Source organism: Rosa chinensis, chromosome 5, assembly GCF_002994745.2.
Source record: "Rosa chinensis cultivar Old Blush chromosome 5, RchiOBHm-V2, whole genome shotgun sequence".
Classification (NCBI taxonomy): domain Eukaryota; kingdom Viridiplantae; phylum Streptophyta; class Magnoliopsida; order Rosales; family Rosaceae; genus Rosa; species Rosa chinensis.
In genome coordinates this window covers 63,690,877-63,705,977 of record NC_037092.1, presented here as the reverse complement: position 1 = coordinate 63,705,977, position 15,101 = coordinate 63,690,877, and the positions used below count along the sequence as shown (strand labels likewise).

The window sequence follows — 15,101 nt, the reverse complement described above, 5'->3', positions numbered from 1 at the left end:
GTTGGCACTGTAGTGTCTTTAATTACGCTTCGTCTAGGTCTCCATATCTCAACTAATATTATCTACACCAGAATTACTTGAGTCCAGCGCTACGCAAGAGTTCACAATTGGTTCTAAGTTCTAACCAAGATAAATCGAACTCCAAGCATGGAGCCTTGTCCCAGAGTTTTTGAAGACAGGTACATGCATACTGCGTCATTTCTCTCCTTGTTCAAGTGAATGAAATTGCAGCTTCCCTAATTTCTCAAAACAGTACAATCTTGACTAGCTAGGCATAAAGTTATAGAAAAGCAATATAATCAATATTATACTGACTTTTTAAAAATAGCACCTAAGCATATTAGGTTTTTAAAATGATTTTTTAGACTCATCTCCACCACCCGCCAACCACCTAATATTTTTTAGAACATTATTACTGAGAGCACCATATAGAGAATAAATATCAAGTGTGGGTGGTCAACCATGGCTCTCATAGCTCATGCTACTAACTACTAAGGAAGAAACCAATTACTCATGTAAGGCACCAAAAATATTTAAAAATTGTGATTGAAAACATAGTTATAAAAGATTTTACAAGATTTTAGCACTTACGAGGAAAATAATTATTTTAGTTTTCTGACATTTATTCTTTTATTGACTATCATTTTTCAGGCACCATATAAAGTAATTATAATTTCAATCAAAAAAAAGTAATTATAATTAATAAGCAAAGTTAGGTAAAATACGAAACCTCTTAATTGACATACCAAACAAGCAAATAATAAATAATACTAAAAGTAAAATTAAAAATTAAAAAGACGACGACCACATCTAGGTATTCAAAATATCTGAAAATTCACGTACAATATTAGCCCATTGTTTGGCCAAAACCGGTTACTATCTTAACCCATTGTTTTTGTAAAAACAAGCAGTCTTTTCCACTAGCCCCCTATCTATAAATTTAGCCAACACTCTTGTAGTAGACACACAAACAAAACTTGACTCGATTTTACAACTATATTGATACTTAGTGAGAATGGAGATCTGCAAGGTAGCTATAGAAAGCCAAGATGAAGACAAAAGCATGTCGATGTCGAACTTTGTAGAAGGTTTTCAAGTAATCGAATCAATGATTTATCAAAGGTATATAATCTCTAACCCACACTTTAGGCATTTATTGTACATATGTGTACACGTCATAATTTTTATCCAAGAATTGTGTTCATATAGGATCACTTGAGACTAAATTAAAAATTGAATTAAGGTTCATGAATTTATACAAACTCTTGGAACAAAACTGTGACCTAATTATCCTCTGTTCTAATTAACCGGCCGGTGTCATTTGTCTGTAGAATTAAAAAATTGTTCTAGGAGAATGGAATTGTGTATATATTATTGATAATAGGAGCCCTTTAAATAGGGAGTTACAAGGTACCCAAAAAGGTAATAGAATCCGATTACAATTGAATACCTAGAACACATTCCTATTACAATTCTAAACCCTAGTTTGTAGAGGCACACATTATGTCGACATCCTTCAACACTCCCCCTTGTGCCGCTCAAACTTGGTGATGACGCTTTGATCGTTGCCTCGTTAAAAACCTTGCTAGGTAACAAAAACCCTGTGGGACAAAAATAACCCTGGTCGAAGGACAAAAGGAGCACAACACGTCCTTCACTCTTCGAGATCAAACATGTAAACATCATACCTCCTCCTGATGTCAATATCTCCCCCTGATTGCTACAATCATGGGAGCTCGGATAACTTTCTTAATCTGATGCTTCTCACATGTTTCTCGAAGGTGGATTTAGGTAATGACTTAGTAAATAAGTCCACTACATTATCCTCTGATCGGATCTGATTCACTTCAATATTTAGAAGTGCTTGTTGTTGCTGATTGTAAAAGAACTTAGGCGATACATGCTTGGTGTTGTCGCCCTTGATGAAACCTAACTTCATTTGCTCAATGCAAGCTGCATTATCTTCATAAATGCATGTAGGTTCATCTGTGGTAGACTTCAAACCACAAGTTCCTCGAACATGTCTAACTACAGACCTTAGCCATATGCATTCTCGCACGGCTTCATGTAGAGCAATAATCTCTGCATGATTCGAGGAAGTAGCAACAAGGGTCTGCTTTGTAGACCTCCAAGATATCGCAGTGCTTCCCATGGTAAAGACATAACCCGTCTGGGAGCGACCTTTGTGAGGGTCAGAGAGATACCCTGCATCAGCAAACATCACCACCGTTTTGGTGTAAGGGAGGAGGATGACGCCGGCCACCCTTGGTGGTGGCAGCTTTGCCGTCATGGCGTCTTGGACGGCGCCACTTGGGCTAATGAGATCCTTTCTCATTCTTCTGTCATTCTTTTCTCTCTGCAGGGATAGAACAAGCCCATATCTATCGTATATTTTAAGTAACGAAAGATTGTCTTTATAGTTTATACTAGTCCAATGACGTTGCATTGGCGCGGGGCTATATCTAGCCAACAAGTTCGTAACAATTGAGGCGTCCGGTCTTGTATTGTGATAAGTACAATAATGCGCCTATTGTACTCAGGTAAGTACTTTTGCTATTAGCACGTTTTCGTCATCATCCCTGGGACGAAACGGATCCCACTTAGGGTCAAGACTACGGACGACCATGGGAGTGCATCTTTGACTTTATCAAAATGCAAATCATTTATTGACACGGTTACAAGTTTTAAATCTAGACAAAACCGTGTTCTCCCAAAGTCCTTCATCTCAAACTTGGATTTCAGGTGTTCAGCGGTTTCCCTTAACTCTCAAGGGTTCCAATCATGTTTATCAACAAAAACCGTGACAATTGCAAATCCAGAACTTGTCATGAAAACGCAGGGGCATAGTTCATCATATCCCTTCCCAATCAAGTAGTCACTTTAGTGAGCATTTTGACCCTCATTGCAAACGCGCTCTGTGGTCAATAGCCACTTGATTTGGGTAAATGAAGTCCACAAGAACCTTCATTATATTATGTATATAGATCCCCATAGAGATACGTAGTGACCACATTCGTAAGCTGCATGTTCAGTTATTTGGAAACTACCAAACTGACAAGGTAGCGGAGTGCAATGACATCCATTACGAGAGAATATGTCTTCTTGTAGTCGATTCCACGGCGTTTTTGTGAGAAGCCTTGCGCCATAAGGCGAGATTATCATCTCTTTTTCTCATCACACTATCTAACGAAGACCTATTAATGTCAACAGGTTTTATGTTAGGAGGTGTTGGCATCTCAGGCCCGAAATCCTTCCTCTTCGTTAGTGAATCCAATTCAACTTGGATCGCATATTTCCATTTAGGCCAATTTTCTCTGCGTTGGCATTCTTCAACGGAGTAAGGTTCGATGTCATTGGTCTCAATAATTCCACATCTCCATGTACACTAGTGTAATTCGTAGAGATCTCTATATTCTCAGGAATTGGTTCTAACATTGAGGCGTCCCCCAATGATGTCTCTTGGACATAACCACAATCCAGAATATTCTCATGAGACGGATTTTGAGTATCAATGATCAATAGATCAAGTTGTGCCAAACTCGCTCTCTTCCTAAGGTGAGAATCCATCGAACCTATGGGTCTCCTACGCTCTCTAGCGGAACCCATGGCCTATGACGCCATTATGCCACCTTTGTGACGTCACCATACCACCATCCATGGTAGTGGTGCAGTACCCATCTTCTCTGGGTGGCACCATGTCCTCTTGTGGGGACATCAATCCTTGCAGGCATGTTTGCAGCAGGTATATGTGATCTCGTCAATTTTAGGGGATCAAGATGAGACATAGTGGGGACAGACCACGACAATTCATGTCGTTCCTATTGAACATTGACGTTCTAATCTCCCCCTAACGACGGGAAGACTGTCTCATCAAAGTGACAATTCGCAAATCCAGCAAAAAAGAGATCGCCTGTCAAGGGTTCTACATAGCGGACTTATGGTTGGAGACTTATGTCCAACACAAATATATATATGCATTCGTTGCAATGACTCATGTTGATGCACTGTGGCGGCGCAATTGGCACATAAACCGCACACTCAAATATGCATAAGTACAAGATTAGACTCGAACCCAGTCACTAGCTGTAACGCAAATAAAAGTTGAGTGGCTGCTATGAGTCGTAGACGAATTAGCATAGCTGCATGCGATATTGCATAACCCAAGCGGAAATATTGGTGCGCATTACCAATGTCCGGGCTACCATTGTAGTCATTTAAAGGTGGCTTTTCCGTGAGACCAATTAGGTGTGTAAATGGGAATATGATACTTGATATCAATACCCAATGATATGCAATAGTCATCGAAAATTTTCGATGTAAACTCTCTAGCCATATGATTTGACTGAACGGGATGATCCTGGTAGTGAGCCCATAGCCATATGATTTGGGCTAGGAGTTCATCTTAAGCAACATTACGAGTGGACGATAGTGCGACACGTGACCAGCGTGTCCGCATATCAACCAACAGCATAAAACATCTAAGCAGTCCGCAAGTTGGTTGAGTTGATCCACAAAATCCCTTTAGGTTCTCTGAGAACACATGTGTTCTTTGCATAGGATGGTCTCGATCCTTAAAGAGCATGCTTTGGGAAACGAGTGATGGCAACCAATGAGGATTTTGGTTGAGCCATGAAATCACACATGTACATTGCCACTCTTGGCGTCAATGCCAAGCTCTTGCCATAGGAGGTGACGGCATGACCCTTCTCCTTGAATCAACTTTTGATTCACACTTCTTTTCACTCGAAAGAATGGATGTCCGTGTGAAGTCTTTAATAAACGGATCATCATATCATGACCTAGATGTCCCAATTGGTCATGCCAAAGCCTATATGTGTCGATGTCCCAAAAATCATCTCTTATGACGTTATTGGACTCAATTACTCGAATAGTGGTTACATATAACTCACTAGAGCGACACATGAGCTTCTCTAATACTCGTAGTCATTAGAGATAATGCAAAGGAACTTATGTCCATTCTCGCTATGTGTTTCCACATGAAAACCGTTGGCTCTAATATCTTGAAAGCTCAAAAGGGGGACCTCCAGCCCTAGGAGCGTAGAGAGCTTTAGTGACATAAATCAATGTGCCATTTGGCAATGAGCTGGTCCTTGACCATGAATCAATCGTGATGGCCCTACCATCATAGTCACAGAAGATTGAGTAGGCATCATCCCAAGGAATAATTGCCTATGTCAAGGTATGATGTGCGTAGCAGCACTATCCGCGAGGCATTCTAGCTCTCTGGGAAACATACCTAAGTGAATAAAGCTCAAAATTAAAAGAATCGACACTTTATTAATAATAGCCAACAATTACATCAAAGTTTCTTGATCAAATCTAATCCAAATAAAATGAAATGTAGACAAATTGTAGTCACTCAATCCATTTGGTAATTCCAATCAAATATGACCAGGGAAGTAGAGAGAGATGTCGATGGAGCGAGGCTCTCTTAAGTACCACTAATCTCAATTACTTTCCTAAACATCATATTTAATTGAGTACGCCTAGTGAGAAAGAGTTAAAAACAAATGTCATTTATTCATTAAGGCACAATTGCCATTACATAATTCTTGGAAAATGAAAGACTATTTAATCAAAATCTGCGGCATCAACATTGTTGTTTTCCTTGCCAGATTTGAAGTCTGTAATGATGAGATTGACGTCATTGTCATCTCCATCATCTCCTTCCGCTGCGAGATGAGCCTCATGCTCTCTCATATCTTTTATATACCTTGTATTGTGCAGCTTTGTTTTTCCACTCGCATTCTAGCGCTTAAACCAATACTCTGAAGATCCACATCTATAGCATTACCTCACCCATTAATTGAGATGCACCTTGTGCTTTTGGACATCCTCCATGGATCCCACGTTGGCCAATGTTGCCACATGTCTATGTATCTCGCGGTTTTCCTTCCTTTGTAGGGCGGTTGTATGGACCCATACGTCCATTTTGTTGTCCCTTAACTTTTAGGGTTCCGCTCCTTGCGCCTTTCTTTCGGTGCGCTGTTATAATTCGCCTCGTGAACGCTCTTAGTTCCAACGGGCCTCTGAATTATGGTTTTTCACGAGTATGTTGTCAACTTACTAAGTAACTGACATAAGTTGATGAAACCTCGTAATCCATCTAGCATTTCACACAAGCCTATATTGCTTTGCAACCAATAGTGCTGAGACGGGGAAGGTTGAGAGGATTTCTCAATTAATTCATATTCTGTGAGCTCTACTCCACAGAATCTCATTAGTAGTGAGGTGATTCTTGACGTTATTCACCCATCGGTGATAACAAATGTCATTTGAATCTGGTTTAGTGAAGTCGGGTTTTTGCACGTTTGCATTCGACATTCAAAGATGAAGGAGAATAGATTAGTTTCGGAGTAAAAACTTCCATGACAACTAATATAAGGTTTCCGAGCCTTAATGCTACCAAGAAACTGATTTCCAAGAATATTTGGATTAGACCGAAACAATGATGTTGATATGGTCAAATTCTCATGCTCACGGACGCTCTTAGTCCGTAGCTTATGAACGCTCTTAGTCCGTATATTTTTTTTGCTCACGAACGCTCTTAGTTCGTAAAGCGTGAATCTCCACAATTCCGCTTATTTAAATACTCAAAACCACACATGTTCATATATTCATATATTTCAAAATTCTGCAGAAAATAAAAGGAATTTAAAATACATGAAAGCAGCAACTTTAATTACAAAAACTTACGTGATGGTTCTGGGCTTGAGAACACGCGCGTGTTGGAGCAGGCATGTTGGGGCAGCAGCAGCAACAAGTGGCAGCAAACGGCGGCAGCAGCAAGCAGCAGGTTCTGCAGCAGTTTTGGACAGCAACAAGCAGCAGTTTCTGCAGCAGGTTCTCTTCTGAACATCTCCCATTTCGAATGGTGTACAGGTCTCAAAACGACTCCAATGGGGTTGAAATTTGGAGGTCAGATAGAAGAGGCAGAGACGAACAACTTTGATGAAGGAAATATTTTTATCTGAGGTCCCGATCAAGAGGTTTCGGAGCCTGCAAGCAGACGGACGTGCACAGGAAAGGAGAAGGATGCAGTCGGTGTGTGTTGGTGCTGCAGGGGCAGTAGGGATGCGTGCGCAGGGGCGCGTAGGTGCTGCAGGGGCAGGTGCGCAAGTGAGGCTAGCTCGTGCTAGGGCTTGCTGTAGGAGGCTGCGGCAGTTTTAGGGTTTTGGTTTTTTTTTTTTTCTTTTCGACTAGGGTTAGGGCTCGTGCTGATAACGTGTTATAGAAGAATGGAATTGTGTATATATTATTGATAATAGGAGCCCTTTAAATAGGGAGTTACAAGGTACCCAAAAAGGTGATAGAATCCGATTACAATTGAATACCTAGAACACATTCCTATTACAATTCTAAACCCTAGTTTGTAGAGAGGCACGCATTATGTCGACATCCTTCAACAAAAATAATTAATTTAATCAATTGAAAATGGTAGGTTACTTACCCAAACATGTGATAGTAAAAAATTCAGGAGAGGTTGCCGGTCAAATCCCTAATCCATTTCACCAGTGCTTCAAAGCGCTGGAATTCATCATAAACCAAGAAACAGAAGGGTAGCAGACATAGTTGATGGGGACAACAGTGTTCCAACTTCCAACATTCCCTCACCTATGCAAGAAGCTGGTGATAAGAAACCGAAATACAAAGTTGCAGCCATCGTTAGTGGAGTTGCTGCTGCTTCTGACTATCGTAGTTATACTTGTTTACATCTACTTCATGCGTGTTAAAAGAGTTGTTAGATGAACATCTGATACATCATCTTCGATCTACACAAGGATCTCCATGGTAAGTTAGCAATCAGGACATTTTCCTTCTCTCTTTGTTTCCAGGTTGTACATGAATAATTGGTAAATAAATTGCAGAACTGTTAAGTCTATGATATGTCTTGCTGGGTAGTTAAGCAAATAGGTTTCTTCTTTCTTTTCATTCTTTCAGTTGAATGGACAAAAGGGGAAACATCCCCTGTGCGGTTCCTCTCTAGCTCAATACTTTGAGTTCCCCTCTCCATTTCAGAACAAAGCAATGTTCTAGTCATCTAGTGTTTGAAAACTTTAACCCAACTACCCAATGTATCTGATTGTATGGACTAATGGACTTCACCAAATTTATGGTCAAGGGTGTATGTGATCTGTCTGTGAAGCCCTACTGTTTCTAACTCGTGTCTTTGTACGTGTTCACTAACAATGGTCAATGGAGACATCTTGATGTGCGCCTAGCTTGCAGGTAATTTTCGCACCTCAAGCTAATTGATTGGTGGAAATAGCACCTAAATTGATCTTGGTCGCTCTATTCGAAACCTCTATCCTGTTCAGGTCGTCTATTTCATCACGGGAGTACTGCATCCTACCAAAAGACTACTACTGATATTCCTCCTACCACGCTTCTCCCAGATCAACCTCTTGTTGTAACACACAAAGATTAGAAAAGAGATTAAGACTAAACGCCATTCTAATTATTAGAACAGTCTATGGACAGAGTTACTATGTCATTTTGTTGCTACAATTGCAAAGCCTATGACCAGAGGCTGCCAAACCAAGCTACCAACATTGTTGAGAGGCTTTTTTGTGGTGGCCTGAATCCTGAAAGTTTAGATGGGATCGAACCAGCAACCCAGCCATATGATTATTAAAGTTCTATTGGATTAAGCTGCATTGAGATATATCTTCAAATTGATCAGGAACAGTGACTAAATTGTGTACAAGTTTCGAAATTTGCCATTGCATGTATGCACTATACGATGGACTGTTTGTCCACTATAGCTAGTACTCTCTGTTGCCTGTTGGCAATACTAGCTGAAAATGGAAATTGCAGTCACTAGTGACCACAGACAGATCACATACACCCTTGCATAATTTTCTTCAAACCACCTCACTCGCATAATTTTCTTCAAACCACCTCTTTGGTCTATCCAAATATAGTAGATAAATGAAAATGGAGGTAAATTTCTCATTTGGATAGCTATTCAGGTGGCTATGACTGTATAGATCTCTCATTTATGAGTAGAGTCAAGGACAACATGCATGCATCATAAATTTTCTTTGTTTCTTTGCACGTGGTGAGACAATTATACGGGAAAAAAAAGGGTGAGAAAGAATATGGCTCTGGAATAGGTTTCAAAGTTCTATTTTCTTAAATAATAATATTAGATAGGCCCCGCCCTACACATTATTAGTGTGAAAATTGACATATTTTATTTAAATGGGAAGTTGAAAGTTTTTTTTAATTTTATTAGAGATAATTCCACAAATTGTCACTCAATTATGACTCATTTGACACTTTGGTCATTGAAGTTTCTAATATATCACTTTGGTCACTCAACTATTACACTGTCAATCACTTAAGTTACCCAAAGAGTATTTTTTATAATTTTTTTTAATGAAAAAAATTAACAAACTGACTTAAGTGATTGACAGTGTAATGGTTGAGTGACCAAAGTGATATATTTGAAACTTCAGTAACCAAAGTGTCGAATAAGTCATAGTTCAGTGACCATTTGTGAAATTTTCCCTTTTTTTATTTTATTTTTATAGATATGAATAATCAATAGTTTTTCCACGTACTTATTTGTTTCTCACTCTCACCATTTTTTTTTCTTTTCTATTTTCTGTTTATTTTGTAATTTGATTATATTAGTCCTTTCCATTTTATGAGTAATAAAGTTCTTTAATATTTCATGGTCATTCTGGTACATTTTGTCTATTTTGGCTAACAAACTTTCTTATATTAATAATGCTGAAGTTTATACGATTCTAACTTTTTTTAAAACAGTGATCCTTTGAGGTCTTCAGAGTGAACTTGCAAAGCAAACTCTAGGGTTTTGCACGTTGGCGGCAGCGAACACGCGTTCCCCAGACCAAGCATCGGCGAGGGTAGTGAGGTGACGGTACGACGACGTTGCGAAGGCGGTGAGCGCTGCAATTAGCGACGGAGGCGTGGGTGATCACGGTGGCGGAGTTCTGGGTCATCTAGGTGCCAGGTCTTGTTCTTGGTGATCAACGGTGGCTTCATAGCTCTGTCGAGGTTGGCAGAGGGTTCTGTGTTTTATTGAAGGTGGTCGGTGGCTGTGGTTGAGTCGCAGCGGGCGATTGCTCGGGTAAAGAGGACCGGGAACTCGGGCTAGTCCAAGTAGTGGTGGGAGGCCGGATTAGCCTGGATCAGTTGTCCGGTTGAAAGCCGGAGGAGTACTTGTCTGGGTGGTTCGCTGATTGACCATTGATGGCGTGGTGGAAAGGCCGACCACCGGAGCTGCCGACGACGGTGTCGGCGATGGCTAGGTAAGGGAGTTGGGCTTTTGGTTCTATAGCTTGGGTTTGGGCTTTGGCCTTTGGACTTGGGCTCAACTCAAGTCCACAGATTTCAAAGAAAGCAAGAAGACCAACCTGTTGCCGAGGTTGTGGGCTGCTATACTCTAGTTTCTTTTGCTATTAGATTTTGGATGCAAGTCTTTTTTAGGTAGGGATAATCTCTATGAGCTTTTCTAAGATGTTTCTAGTTGTTATTTGTACCACAATTGCGTACCGGCATATTAGACTAGATGAATGATTTTTCCTTAGAAAGCGAGGTTGTTTTTGCTTAGTTAGGCTTGCTTCATGCGAGCGTCCCTTAGACTTTAATGAGTTTTAGCTTGGCTTAGATAGGTTATCTGGTTTTTTCCGAATTTTCTTATATAAGTTATGTTAGACTCTGGCCTGTTTTATGGCTTGATTACTATTGAAATCAATCTCTATTAAAAAAAAAAAAAAAAAACCTTCTTATATTACTAATATTGTGTGTGTGTGTGTGTGTATAGAGACATAGAAGCCCGTTCTAGATCCTCCCTCTATATATATTATAATCATTAAAAGACTTTTTTTATTTGAATAAGCTATTCAATAAAACTAAGAAAAAAAAAAACTATATAAGTTGAAAATCGATTATAAGGAAACACATCTGATGAAACAAAGTTCATTGAAGACTACAAAAAGGGATTACTTAGCTTTGAGATATATCTTTAATCTATGCATGTGAAACATAAATTTGTCATTAGGAAGAATTTTATAAATTATCACTCAACTATGACTCATTTGACACTTTGGTCACTGATCAAACTTTAAATATATCACTTTGGTCAGTCAACTATTGCTCTGTTAATCACTTTATTACTCTGTCAATCACTTTAGTCACTTTAATCACTTCTCCCAATAATTTCATTTCAGACTTTTCAATTTTTTCACAATTGGTTTGACGAAAATATCATTGATACTGTGACAAATAGAGGTTTTTTTTTATGAAAAAATTAACAGAGTGACTAAAGTGAATAACATAATTAAAGTTGAGTGACCAAAGTGATATATTTAAAAAGTCAGTGACCAAAGTGTCGAATATATAAAAATTAAGTGACCATTTATGATATAAGAACTCAATGGGACCCCCCCCCCCCCCCCCCCCCCCCCAATAGAACTTTATGTTGGTAATATAAGATGATAAACTAAACCGTCTTTTATCATCTATGGCTCCATTACCTATTGACCAGTAGTATCTAAACTTGGCACACAAGTGAAAATTCAAAGTTGCAATATTTAGGATATAAGAACTCAACAGGACCTACCCCCTAATAGAATTTTATGTTGGTAATACAAGATGACAAACTAAACCGTCTTTTATCATCTATGGCTCCATCACCATTAGTCCATCACCTATTGACCAGTCGTATCTAAACTTGGCACGCAAATGAAAATTCAAAATTGTAGCTAGTCAACTGTGGCCATGTGAGAGTTTATGTACCACAAGTAAATGCATCGAGCCAACTCAAATGCATGATTTTTGAAGTCAATGTGAATCAAAGAGAAGGCTGTTTTATCTCGTGGCATGAGTGTGTCTCATTTTGTAAATAGGGATCTTGACTTGACTAAAAAACAATCATATTAAATGTGTAAATCAAACTATAAGCAGAAAATTACTCTCCTCGGTGCTTAATTATATATCTTACTAGTGCTATAAATGTGGATTTGTGAACGAGCAAAGTCAAGTCACAAAACCAAAGCTACCCATATATTTCCGCCTAAGCTAGCTTGCAATGGATTTTCTCATTCCCTATCTCACGAGCCCCAACACGGTTGGATTGCTTGCAATAATAACCGTTTCCTATTGTTTAATCTCAAGGAGTTGGAGAACTTCCAAGGGCAAAACAGCTCCTGAAAGCCAAGGGTGCATGGCCTCTATTTGGTCACCTTCCCTTGTTAGGACGGTCGGCCAAGCCTCTTCACATGGCCTTGGGAGCCATGGCTAACAAGTACGGACCCCTTTTCACCGTCCGGCTTGGGGTGCATCAATCGTTGGTGGTGAGTAGTAGTGAGATGGATAAGGAGTGCTTTACGATCAACGACACGTGCTTGTCCTCCCGCCCGAAAATGGCAGTTGCAGAGCACATCGGCTATAACTACGCAATGTTTGGGCTCGCACCCTACGGGCCATACTGGCGTGAAATGCGTAAGGTTACCACTTTAGAGTTGTTCTCCAACCGCCGCCTTGAGCAGCTAAAAAACATTCGAGTCTTGGAGGTGACCACCTTTTTGAAAGAAATGTACAAAACTTGGAGTAATAGAGCAAATGTAAACAAGTGCTTCGACGGTGACCAAGTGTTGGTGGAGTTAAAACAATGGTTCGAGGACCTCACTTTAAATGTGATTCTCAGGATGGTGGCTGGAAAGCGTTACTCTGTTGCTATAGACGAAGAAGAGAAGAATGAAGCACGTCGAGTTCAGAAGGCAGTGAAGGAGTTCTTTGACCTTACTGGGTTGTTTTTGGTGGGCGATGTGATTCCTTATCTTCGGTGGTTGGATTTAGGTGGACATGAGAAAGCCATGAAGAAAACGGGAAAAAAATTGGACGCCATTGTTGGAAAATGGGTGGAAGAGCATAAGCAAAAGAGAGCACTAGAAGGCAATGCAGCTCATAATTGTAAAGGGGAGCAAGACTTCATAGACTCCATGATATCGATGCTTGACGGTGCGGACCTCGACGGTTTTGATGCGGATACCGTCAACAAAGCTACAACCTTGGTACTTACTTCTATATAGCTATAGATGCATACAAATTTTAACATTTTTAATTACTACTTTTCTATGTAACCTCTTGGTGCTTTTCTCAGACTATGATTGCAGGAGGCAGCGATACCACCATGGTAACTTTAACATGGGCAATAGCATTACTGTTAAACAACCGTGACAAGTTGAAAAGAGCCCAAGATGAACTAGACACCGAGATAGGAAGAGAGAGATTTGTGAGTGAGTCGGATATGAGCAAGCTAGTCTATATCCAAGCCATAGTGAAAGAGACGCTTCGGTTATACCCTGCAGCACCATTATCAGCACCACATGAATTCAACAAGGACTGCACCATAGGTGGCTACTTTGTCCCAAAGGGTACACGGTTGATCACAAACCTATGGAAGATCCAAACCGACCCAAAAATGTGGCCGGATGACCCGTTAGGATTCAAGCCGGAGAGATTACTAACCACCCATAAGGATGTTGATGTTAAGGGTCAACACTTTGAGTTAATTCCATTTGGAAGTGGAAGAAGAGCATGCCCTGGACTAGCTTTCGGCATTCAAATGGTGCAATTTACATTGGCCAGCTTCCTACATGCGTTCCAAGTTTCAACTCTTCCCGATAATGCACCAATTGATATGACTGAGAGTCTTGGGATCACTAACGTTAAGGCTACTCCACTTGAAGTTCTCATCAAACCCCGTTTGTCTCATAAACTTTATGATTGAAAAACAGTTACTATGTTATCTAATTACTAAATAAAAATGATCAATCCGTCGGTCATGGCTTGTATAGGAGGTTGTCTTGTTTATATTATAGTTGTTCTGCAAAATAAAAATAATAGATGTGTTATTGAGTTTCTGCAATGTCCATGGTGCTACTACGTGTCTCACTCCATTAAAAATATATAGTTAGTCTTGTTATAAACTTGAGAATAAGAGAGACAGAATATATGAGGTAAAAGTGTGTTTCATTCCCATTAGACCACTTTATATAGGAGTAGTGTTTACATCATAAGGACAAAACTAATGAGTATTTACAGTGGACAGCCACATATATATAATATTTACAACACTCCCCCTTGGATGTCAACCACTGAATGATATGGTGTTGGACTCACTTAATGTTGCCTCGTCAAAAACCATGCCAAGTAACAAAAATTCATGAGTGCGACAAAAATAACCCTGGTCGAAGAAGAAAAAGAGTATAACGTGCATATGTCCTAAGTAGCATAATTTTGAATGCTTCCCCTGATTGTTGCAAGCTTCAATCATGTGTGTAACAAAATACATGCACCAGGTATATTGGATATGGTGTGTCGATCACATAGGTGAAATCATGTGTGCTTTGCATAAAGGAGACTCATCATGAATTTCAATTCCTGTAAAGGTTAGGATAATACTAATAAAACTATGATAATAAATCTTACCTCAAGTAGAACGAATTTCATATGCTCAAATTATAGATAAAGATATTAGCAGAGAATAACAGTATAAAAGAACAACAATTGATACATTTACCTTTATACAATATTCCAAGCATTGAAATTTAAGTATTGCATACTTAGCCATAAATATCAATTTGTGTAATTGAAAATTTCATAATGGCTCAATATGAGCTCTAGATAATTTCATAACTTTGTGGAAGTTAGAATATGTTGCAACATTGTGAGCATGATTCAAATTTGATTTCTTATTCGTGTCATTGTACTCATTTAGTACTCATTAAGGCAATAAGTCACTTTGACTGTAAATGAATGAGTATATATGAACTTTAGACTTTTTGATTCCATGAGTGAGGTTTAAGCTCTTTCAATCATTCATGGATTTGCCTTTGGTAATATGAATCCATTAAGGATTTAACTAAGCAATATGCTTATAATGACACATAGGATTTGGGGATTTGCTTAGCAATTTGCCTTTAAGATCTTCATATTAGCCAAGACAACATACCATAAGTCTCTCGTCAATATAACATTATACTTATAGAAAAGTTGTCGCTTGGAGAAGAATGATAAGTCCATGTCTCTATAAAGAGACTTGT

At 39.3% G+C, this 15,101-nt stretch overlaps 1 protein-coding gene and 1 long non-coding RNA gene across 3 annotated transcripts; both read left to right on the top strand.

The window, feature by feature from the left end:
• The first annotated feature begins 982 nt into the window (after positions 1-982).
• On the top strand, positions 983-8,142 carry LOC112164637. Of its 2 annotated transcripts, none has more exons than XR_005800536.1 (2): positions 983-1,122; positions 7,537-8,142. It is a non-coding gene; the product is annotated as an uncharacterized LOC112164637 (long non-coding RNA). The 2 variants fall into 2 exon arrangements; XR_005800535.1 differs by having other exon boundaries at positions 7,499-8,142.
• A 4,022-nt stretch (positions 8,143-12,164) lies between these two features.
• Positions 12,165-13,850, top strand: LOC112163822 (cytochrome P450 CYP82D47; the record flags this gene model as incomplete). The annotated part of the gene is made up of 2 exons (XM_024300077.2): positions 12,165-13,067; positions 13,157-13,850. Coding segments are annotated over 2 exons (1,533 nt in total), but the record flags the coding sequence as incomplete, so codon positions are not given.
• Positions 13,851-15,101: the final 1,251 nt, after the last annotated feature.